The sequence below is a fragment of the Mauremys mutica genome, chromosome 6 (assembly GCF_020497125.1).
Source record: "Mauremys mutica isolate MM-2020 ecotype Southern chromosome 6, ASM2049712v1, whole genome shotgun sequence".
NCBI classification, from domain to species: Eukaryota; Metazoa; Chordata; order Testudines; family Geoemydidae; genus Mauremys; species Mauremys mutica.
Window position 1 is genome coordinate 54582407 of NC_059077.1, and position 11044 is coordinate 54593450.

Genomic DNA, 11044 nt, shown 5'->3' on the forward strand with positions numbered 1-11044 from the left:
CTATTGTATCACTTGGGTTAAATGTCAACACCAGTGTGATTCAATCAATAGAGCACAAATTCTGGGCAATAAAACAAAAGCAGACTTGGAAAACCATTGAACTTGAGGCTTGTATAGAAGAACAGGGAATTGGATATGTTTGTAATAATGATGCAATTCAGCCTTATGATATACATTTAAATAAAGACAGAAGAAAATGTCATTATCAGCTAGACTCTTTTCTCCAGGCACAGACATCTTCGTTTTTTATACTGACACCAGAAAGACCTAACATGAGTCAGAGGGATTTTGGTGTGAGTGTAACAGTAATTTTAAATTATTTTCTTTAAGAGTGCCTGGGGTTCTCCCCTGCCCACTGGGCCTGTGCTAACTGGATGTTAAGTGTTAGTGTTAAGTAAATGTTTTCTTTTTAAATCTGAATATGATGATGGTTTTTTATGTGTATATAGAGATCATGTATACTACATTGTATTAAGTACAGGGCTAGATTGTAACACTAAGACTAAAAGCCTTTGTATGTGGGATCTTTATATGCATGTTACATTGAAACTACTATATTCTCTATAGCAGTGATTCTCAATCCCCCCCCCCACGGACAACTTGAAAATTGCTGAGGGCTTCAGCAGACCACTTATTGATCTTTCCAAATGTTGTTTGTACCATTAGCTAACTATTGTAAAGCGCTTTGGATAAAAGTGCTATATAAAAAAAACCTTAATTAACTTTTTGTTTTACAAGTAAAAGCACACAACTCATTTTAATATCAGTAGTCTTACCTTTCTAATGCGATGAACGTGCCCTCTCTTCCCCGCCATGGCAGCCCCCAAGCTGGGGCTGGGAAGGAGGGGGGTCGCTACTGGGCTGGGAAGTGGGGAGGGGTGTCTCCCTCTCTCCCCTACCACGGTAGCCCCTGAGCGGGGCTGGGAAGGAGGGCTGTCTCTCCCTGGCAGCCACAGCCCTGGAGTGGGGAAAGTCGCCTCTTTCTCTGGCCATCGCAGCCCTGCATGTCCCAAATTCCCCCCACCCGCTCTTCTCACCCCACTGTCCACTCACACCAACCTCCTATTCCCCCCAAGGTCACCACCTCACCTTACATGTGTGTCTTCTCCAGGGTACAGGCACCTAATTAGTGGAGTTACGCCTGCACAGCTCCACTAATTAGGTGGCTGGCCCTTCATTCTCTTGTGTGTAGCCACCCAGGCACGCACCTTAGAGGGAACTATCTGCAGACCACCTGAATGGAGCTTGCAGACCACAGTTTGAAAACCTTTGCTCTGTATGTGTTATAGACTGCATAAGATACCTATCTTTTATTTTGCTGCACCGCTTTATTGCATAATTCTTAAATATAATTGTATTGTATGGAAATTATAACTGGACACTATGATAGAACACTTTTATTATGAGTATCCATGGCTAAATAAGATGCAATACAGTTTTTCCTAAAACAGTCAACATCAGTAAAGTTTTGACAGACAACAGACCAAGTTTAATATTTTCTGTAAAACCTCCACAATATTGAAAACAACTTAATTAACAAAGACAGTGCTTCAGACTTTTTACAAACAACAATTCTAAACACCCCAAATTTTGCTATACTTAAACTTAACCGATTTTAAATATATTTAATCTAAGTAATGTGAAAGGGACACTGTCAAATTCTTAAGATCAAACTCTGACAATTAAAAAAAATATATATAGTCTGAGAGGGGAAGGCCTCCAGATATTTTATAGAGAGGATATTACTTGCCTAACAAGTTATTTATTAGAATATAAAAATAGTTGCTATTTTAAGACCCACAAAACTATGATTTTCTGTGACTACTAAACACCATTCCAAGGACTGTATTTATACTGGGTCCACTACTGATTTAGGCAAAAGTTAATGGAGGAAAAAAATCTGACAATTACTGATATTATTGATAATTACTGCTCTTTGACACTGGCAAAACACCCAGTGAAGTCAGAATTTAAGGACTCTGTAGTATGAAATAGTTGATGCTGGAGCACAAATTCTGTGTTTAAACAGTACAAAACATCCTTTCTTAGCAGTTAATTAATCAAGGAGTCCACAAGCCTCCTGTTCCAACAGCTGCTGCAAGTCACCCAGACAATTCAATGTAAAACCAACCTTCTTTGGTAGCTACAATATGCTTCTTCAGGCATTCTGAATTTTCTGCTTCACACAACAGTTCTCCAACTGACCACCTGCCTGCTTTCCAGAATAATATTTAAACTGCCATGAGCATATGTGGGTAAGAGAAAATGTCAGTCAACTGAAAAGAAGAGAGGCCATGATCTGAAGTTCATTTTGTGGCCCTTCACTGAGTGACTTTCTTTTCAGGCCCACTTTTTTTGCCTCTCTTCTCTGGTATTAAAGAAAAGTAGCAACTGAGTTAAATAGCTTCATTTCTGAGGTTAGTTCGGGAAAAACTATCATCCACAGTAAACATTCCTTCACATAATCACAAAGGAATTTAGATTTCTTCCTCAAAAAACCCTCAAAAACCAGAATATATAATTGCTAACCTGTCCTCTGACTAGCCACAGTCTGGTGGATCTGTCCTGCCCACTTACAATTTTGCTCCAGCTTACATTAAATAGGCACTGTTAAAATCTAAATAAATGTGTCATGCCTTTATTAAACTCTATTTGCAGTGCTGCTTTTGGTGAAGAATATATGAAGTAAACAGTCACGAGAGGAGAGATGATTTACGCAAGATCTTCACTTCCATAACTTCTGAGCAAGAGTGCTTGTTAATTTGTGATTAGTTTCCATAGCAGATCATTCTTTCTCCCAAAATTTATGTTAGGTCAGAAAGGCCATAGGTATTTTCTTCTGAACAGAGCCCAAAATATAATTTGATATGATCACATAAAACCATCTCTTCATATAAAGTCAATTGCAAACAAAGTAGTAGGTTAATTTTTAAACTCCACTTAAACAAAGTGGATAAAATAAATTTGCTAAACTGGAAAAACAAAATTTGAAAACAAAACACTGTCAAACTTGTTAGGAAGGTAAAATATATATATAAAAATAATCAGACAGTGTCCGTTTAAATTGTTAAATAATTATGCACCTATAAACTAACTTGTTTAACATCATTTAAAATAACACTTCAATTTTAATGAAGAAATGATTATATATCTTAGCAATTTTCATGGATGCATTTAATCTGTTTTAGGAACAAAAGAGACTCAAATGCAATGCACTTTACTTCTTCAAAAAGCAACAATATGTACTGAAATACTTTATAAACAAATAGTAAACAGTTCAAGTTACATTCACTTAAAAGTAAAACTAAATGTACTGGTCTTTGAATTCAGTACTTATAATAGGACAACGGATTGTTACAGCTATCTTTTCAAATATAGCACTAACAGCTAAATTACATTTCAGCCATTTTAAAAATACACTTTAAACACAAATTGAGCCTTTAACCTAACACCACATAAAAAAAAAAGCTAAGTTTCAGGCATGAATGTCAAACTTTTCATTTTGGCATATCATACGTATCCATCAGAATAATATAAAAAATAAAACAATATATTTCAAACCGCAGTCTAATGGCATTCATAATCCAACTGCAAACATGCCTTGAAAAACAGAAAGAAAAGATAGATGGTGGCTTTCGCATAGCTATAGCTGAAGTTAATTTTATAAAATAATAAAACAAGCAAAAATAAGAATCTTTACGACTCATTCATTATCAGTCTGCCTTTTCTTTAATAACACGTACTGCTTTTGTTTGCGTTCTATCAACACTAGCTCACAAGCCATTTGGTTTTACAATAGCTGATATTAACAAAATGAACCGACACTAAGAAGTGACTCTAGAATTTGTCACATGAAGAGCTAAACTTGCAATGGACTTCATGGCACAGGTAGAAACTTTGTGACAAACTCCAGCTTTTGAAATGTAGCTGGAAGCTAAACGATACAGCCTTTCAGCTCCAAAGGTGTTAAAATGCCCTGGAAGCACCTTCTCCACAAGACCTCTGTCCACTAATTCTACAAGACGCTCACAACTTGTGACGTAATCACTTATCTTGCTGTAGGGAAGCCAGTCAATCATTGATCCATCATAAACAACATCTCCGCTGAACAATATCTTCTGATCTCTGTCGTGTAAGCAAATACTTCCTCTTGAATGACCAGGCATATGCATGACAGTCAGTTGTCGGTCACCAAGGTTGATCACGTCCCCTACAGATTTAAATATATTAAGGGAAAATACAGGCATTTATTATGCATTGTAAGCCAAATCCAAAGTGTATACAGAGGTCTATGCAGTAAGCAAATTATATATCCTCTAAAAAGACCAAACATTGTAAAGAAAACATGGAATGAGACTTAATTTTTAATCAGGTGATCTGAACTATGAAGAAATTTGGGCAGAAAGAAACATACATTCTAAAAATCTACTGATTTCCCAACTTTGGTTTCTCCTGCATTTTCAATACCGAGGATTGTATGGTCTTTCAAAATTTATTGTTATTGAGCTGTCTCGCTGGACTCCAACACAGTTATTTTGAGATCTGCAGTGACAGAACAATGTAAATGATTACAATGGAAGAAAGATTGGCTCCCAAACATACTACATTTCAGAATACCAGTATTGACTAAGATATATGAAATTAAAGGAAAGTTGCAGTAGTCATATTTTAGTTCATACTGAAACAGATTTTTAAGAACTGTTTCACTATCACCATAGCTATGAATGTTTTTTCAGTGAAATAGCTATTGCATTGATAGTTTCAGCAGAAGCCCAGGTTGATGATATAGAACAGGTCAGACAGTATAGCTAATTCAGCATTTGAACTTTGATGTTCTATTCATTTTAAAAAAAAATCTCTAGTTAATTTAAAAGAAGTGGTTAAAAGTAAGATTTACAACTTCAAAGCCTAGACTATGAGAGGAGGGACAGACATGACTTACTTCAACAAATACCTCCATACAAGCTGCTGATTAAAGAGTGACATTAACTAATTCTTCTAAAGGAAATTCCATCATCTTCCACAACCTGAAGGATGGCAATCATGATACAGGACCTTTGTAATGACAGTGATGAAGCGAATTTAAAATAAGAAGGATGTTTAACATGCCACCATGCACTAGGTAGTCCAAAGACCAAGGAGAAATTACAAAACATCTAGTCCTAGCCAGGGAATTGAATGGGAACGGAAGAACCAGTTCATACCAGTATTTTTACTTGAACTAGAACCAAACCTGAACCATGGATTTGTCCTACCTACTGAACCTGAACTTTAAAATAATTATTTGGGTTTCTGGTTAAAATAAAGGTTTCACATTTTTTTTAGGCTTAATATTTAAAAAATTACTGTGATCTTACTTTATAAAACAAGACAACGAGATAACAAATAGGCATCCCTCAGTATAACAAGAAGAGAATGAGGCCCACAAGAGTGGGAAGGAAGATGAGAAGCTTAGGAACTGCTTGCACAACACATGTGGAAGCAGTGGATCCAGAGAATGATAGAAGGTCCATTTCTGGGACTGTCCACTGAGGAGAGATGTGGAATACTCCCTGGTCTCAGAAGTTAATAATACCTTTTTCCTTGCGCTTGAAGAGAGTTAATGGCTACCCAACCCTTATCCCCCTTAGCCAGGTATCCTCCCACCCATCCCCAACTTTGGGGCAACTCCCCCCTCCAGATGCCCAACTTGAGGCAGGGCCAATACCCCAAACTCAAATTTATCCTTTCACTGAAAAGATCCAATATGGACGGGCAAATATTAGAAGATATTATTTTAGTTCTCTCAAACAAATTGTTCATAAAAAAAACTGTTTAGTTGACAACGAAAAACCACTAGGAAAACGCATGTAAAGTTAAAGTTAAAAAAATAAATGGTCAAAATTCAAAAGAGTTTCCATTTTAAGTTTGAACTCTTTTTTTAATTTATTTCCACTGAGACTAAAATTTTATTTAAACTGGCTCAAACCAGTATTTGAACCGTTATTTTTGTTTGGTGGCTTGAACTGGAACAAAACCCAGTTCCTGGTCCAGTAGTCGCCATGCTCTGGCAATTCATCTCTAAAGGCAGCACAGAAGTAAGGGTGGCAATACCGTGACACCCTTACAATAACCAGATTTCCTGGGGGAGACTAGATTTTCACAGCCATGAATTCGGTAGGGCCCTACTTATCACTGTTGCTATGCCAGGCCAAAGGTTTGAGATCTCACCAATATTACAACATTAAAACTCGAAGCAGATTTGACTACCTTCCATAGCATAGGGAAATAGTATCATCTCTATGTGAAAATTTGCTACCCAGTTAGTTTCAAGTTATTTGGGGGGCTATTGGCGTTTGCCACTATTATCTGGTTCACCACTGCGGCTGTTCTGTATCTTCTATATAAAATCATCAGTGTTCATGCTATTAAACTATTATCTAGGCCTTACATACATATCCTCAAAAGGGAGTTTGGCTATGAGGAAGTTGGAGCTGTGAAGTGCTCCAATGGGCTTCCCAGACCCAAAGTAACATCATACTAGAAAGAAAATTGAAAGAAGAGGCTAAAGAAATGAACAGCATGTAACAGCCCGAATTCAAAGAGGAGGAAAGCACTTGCAGAATTAAGGCACAATCATCAGAATGGCTTGAAGAAAATGAAGTACACTAGGAGTGTAGGAACAAAAAGTGCAAGGATAAAACAGATAATTCAGGCTAAAAATCAGTGAGATTTTAGACAGGATGAACAAATTAAGGTGGCATTAGTAGTCTGAGAGATTACATATGACTAATGTAAATGGAAAAGCTAACCTCAATTAATTGTTAGGACTGATAAATTACATAAGTCACAAAATTCAGAGCTAAAGTTTCTAACAGAATGTTAACTCTGCCTTGTTGCATACCTTGTATATTATGGTATACATTTGTTATCTGACAATAACATTGCTATTTTACACAAACATCAATAAAAAGTACTACATACATGTAAAATGGCTAAATTGATGCTGTTTCAGAAAAATCAGAGTTAAGGTTTCCAACTGCTACCTTGTTTTAAGTGTAGACCTGCCCTGAGACTCTGTCAACATTTTCAGAACTGGTAAGACCCTTAATTTGCCTTACTATACTCCCGCATCTGTATAGAGTGTAATAAACTTTGCAGAGTGCTTCTGATGTTTTGGGGGAGGGGGGTGTTTGTTTTTTTAAATCTGCAATTCAGCTTTTGTAAATCAACAAAAAAACACAACTCTTCATAAAGGCACAAAATCAGCGTGGAAGTGATCACAAACAGTTCTAGGGCCAAGGAGTTCAAATAATCCAAATACCATGGAACTGGTTTCTTAAAAAGAGAATGGTACCTATTAATATTAAAACTAAAATCATTCAAATAGAGGGAGAAGAGAAGTGTTCACATTTTAACAACAAATTCAGACAAGAAGGAAAAACAGTTGAAATTGAATAACTTATACTAAGTGGGATTTTAAATAGGTATAGAATAAGAAAAGGCTAGCCAATGTAATCAACAGGTGATTACACAGCTAAAAGTTGATTTCCCCAACCTTGTACCACTCACCACTTTCCAGAAATAAAGGGTTTGTATTGCTAGAGTGGAGGGGGCAGCACAACAATCCAACTAAACATAATTTATTACAATTTTAACACTTTAAATGGTTTAAACTATTACCTCCAATAAGGAGAAATCAATCCCCAATTTTAATTATTTTCATATACACACTTGTTTTATGAAACAGCTCTCTTATTAAACTATGCAGAGACATTACTCACCCAATGTCTCTCCCTCTCTGCTATAAAGTATTCAAAAAGGAGGAAAACTAGTAATATTATCTCTAAGGTCACTAGGGATATTTTAACTTTACAAACAAATACATCCTTTGCACATTTTAAAAACCATTGCCTAAATACATTGTGGGAAGGGGGATGTTTTATTAAATGAAACATAGTGCCCTACTTCACCCAGTGGAAGAATCAAATAATTTTAAAATGTTTTATTGCTACAACTATTCCAGAGTGGTCAATATCTTTTTTATTTAATATTTTACCACAAGTATGTTTTTTACATAGTCACCTGAGGAGAAAGAAAAAATAATATCCAGACTTTTCAGAAAACTTCATAATTAAAATACAACGAGATTGCACACAATTCCTTTTATTCTGTTCAAGAACAGTCTGGGAATTAAATCCAATTAGATCTCCAATCTGCTTAAATTTTTACAAAACTAGGCAATATATTTCATTAGACATTTGCTATTAGTATTAAGAAAGAACTATCATATCACAGTAACTAAATACTACTTGCAGAAATGAAAAATAGTTATACTCAGTAGGCTGAAGTATTCAATTCAGAAGCCCCCTGGTTTCAGATATTTACCAGCTCCTTGCTTTTCATCTGGTTAGATTCCATTTTCTTTCAAAGTGAAGGTTGCAGCCCAAACAAACCTCATCAGGAGGATAGTCCTAGCTGACAATCATCTGTGATATCCGAAGAAGTGAGCTGCAGCTCACGAAAGCTCACGAAAGCTCATGCTAAAATAAATTTGTTAGTCTTTAAGGTGCCACAAATACTCCTGTTCTATCTGTGATATAGTTTATCACAGATTTGAAACCTTATTTTTTCACTGCACATTCGCTACCAGTTTTCTTTGCTGCTGAGGAATGAATAAAGCTAAATTCGCTTCCTTTGCTCTGAGATCAATGGGGGAAAAAATATAGGTATACCTATTAGTCATTTTGTTAATGCGATAGAGGGAGATTTCTCAGTATAAAATAATTAAGGAGGGGGAGTTGAGGCTTCTGAATCTCAGATCTTCCCCACTTTTGTTATCTGTAAGTCAGTTCCAATGACCATCCAACAAACAAACCAAACTCCAAATACAAAAGCTAGCACAGGTCAAAAGAGATTCTGAAAGAAAATTCACCATGAAATTTTCATATTAACAGATAATGTTGAATTATTACTTCCATCATGAAACTGTACATTGGGGTAATCAATTATTTCTTGTCAAGGTCCAAATTTCTTGGTCAAGGTATAGTCAAGGTCCAGACTCCAGAGAAAATAATACAAAACCAGTAATGAAAATAAGTAGTAAATACAAAGATTTTGAAATCTGTTCAAAAGCATCTGACAATCCACTTTTGTCCCCCCGGGGCTGCCTACTGACTACCCCTGCTGTACATGATGGAAGAATGCATCATCACATCTTCTCCAAATTATTGGTGACTGATAGACAATTCTCGCCTTAGATCCAGATTCTGTTCACCCTCAGTGAAAAGACTTCCTGTAACAGAAGAGACAAAACCGAGAGGTGACACCATTCCTGGCAGTGTTATCAGCTCATGATTTGCCTGCTCCCCACTGGATCTGTCTAGATCAAAGAGGAGCATTATAATTTTTTTCCTCTGTTCCCCAGTGGTATGCAGGAAAGTCAGAATTGTAACCAATGTGGAAGAATAATTTTTGCCTTATTCAGTTGATAACCAATAATTTCCTTTAGTAAACCACAGACCTGATTCTCCACTACCCTGCACCCTATGCAGTCATTCATGTGAAAAGTGGGTTTAAAACATACCAAAATCAGAATTCTCTCAGACTCATTCTGCTAGTAGCATTATACACCTTTGCACAGGTGTAGAAGACTGACAAAGCCAAGGCTGCAGAGAATCAAGCCCTTTTAGCTGAAACCTGAGGTACACTGATGCACAGGTACTATACAGACATGCACCATAAACATACATCCTGATGCATTATATGATTCACTTCATATAAATTGACTGATTACTATATGTAGTACAAACATATATGAATATAGCTCAGACACAGCATATCACATCCACTGATGCCCTTTATATTAAAAAAATGTTTTATATTCGAGTCCCATACAATATACTAACACTATAAACGTGAGGTATATATTTAGATACATATAAACATGATGCACTGTATATAAGCTGATGTTTAATCTGGTAGCACTAAACACTGGTGAACTGATGCAGGTATACAACAGACGTGCACACATGGACGTGTATTAAAGACAAACACAGCATATGAACACCTCCCACATACAGTAGTGCAGACACACCGATGTACTTTTTTATACTCCCCAAACATGCAGTCAGGCACGCACATGCAGATGAACCTCCAGAGCCCATCTCTCCAGGCATACACATGCTGGGTATCAGTACAGATGTACTATACAGATACAACAGACACACTGATGCACCTACATCCTGTTGCCTTACAGTGATGCACAACTCACCCTCTTAGCCCCACTTTACTTCCACACAGACAGACACGTAGGTGCTGGTGACCTACACAAGTGTCCAGCACAACCTCTACGTGTGTGCAAGCACACGCTCACATACACGCCCAACAGAACACACACAACTCACCCCAGCCCACCTTACACACACCCCTACAAAGACGCCAGCGCAAGTGCCCTATGGCGCGGTCTCTGCCCCGGCTCGCCCTCCCCCCGGCATGAAGCCCCACTCTTCTCCCTCACACACACCCCGCCGCCCGGCGGTCCCTTACCCTCCTGCAGGACGTGGGTGGGCTGCACGGGCTGCACTCGGAACTGCCGGGCGCTCCAGCCGGGGCTAGGCGGCCGCACTACCTCGCTGTCCGACAGCCAGGTGACGGTCTCGTAGTTGTCCCCGCGGAGCAGCGCGCCCGCCTCGGCGCTGTGCACCGCCACCTCGTCGAAGTGGTGCAGCCCGCCCGCGTGATCGAAGTGTACATGGGTGGCCACGGCCAGCAGCGGCCTCCTGCCCCCGCCCGCCGCCTCCCCGGCCTCGGCGCCCGGCCCCAGCAGCCCGGCCGAGTGGAGGTAGTCGGGCAGGCTGCGCAGCCCCAGGCCGGTGTCTATCACCACGTCGCGCTGCGAGCCCCGCACCAGCCAGATGTTGGCTCGGTTGCCGGACTCGTAGAACCGCTCCTGGATCCAGTAGATGCCGCCGCCCAGGGGCTTGTGCGCGAACCACTCCAGCGCCGACATGCCGGGCCGCACACCACAGCCCCGCACTGAGAGGCCACCGCCCCCCAGGAGGAG

At 38.8% G+C, this 11044-nt stretch overlaps 1 protein-coding gene across 1 annotated transcript; it reads right to left on the reverse strand.

The window, feature by feature from the left end:
* Nucleotides 1-1382: 1382 nt before the first annotated feature.
* Nucleotides 1383-11029, reverse strand: MBLAC2 (metallo-beta-lactamase domain containing 2). Its single transcript, XM_045021849.1, has 2 exons — nucleotides 10528-11029; nucleotides 1383-4210 (listed from the first exon to the last, which is right to left on the reverse strand). The coding sequence occupies exons 1-2, from the start codon at nucleotides 10988-10990 to the stop codon at nucleotides 3825-3827; spliced, it is 849 nt and encodes a 282-aa protein (XP_044877784.1). The 5' UTR covers nucleotides 10991-11029; the 3' UTR covers nucleotides 1383-3824.
* Nucleotides 11030-11044: the final 15 nt, after the last annotated feature.

Excerpts from the sequence above, each read along its gene's own strand:
- MBLAC2 (XM_045021849.1), bottom strand. The coding sequence starts at position 10,990 with ATGTCGGCGCTGGAGTGGTTCGCGCACAAGCCCCTGGGCGGCGGCATC. Across the intron at positions 4,211-10,527 it reads CACCCACGTCCTGCAGGAGG|GGGACGTGATCAACCTTGGT; the intron begins GTAAGGGACCGC and ends TTAAATCTGTAG.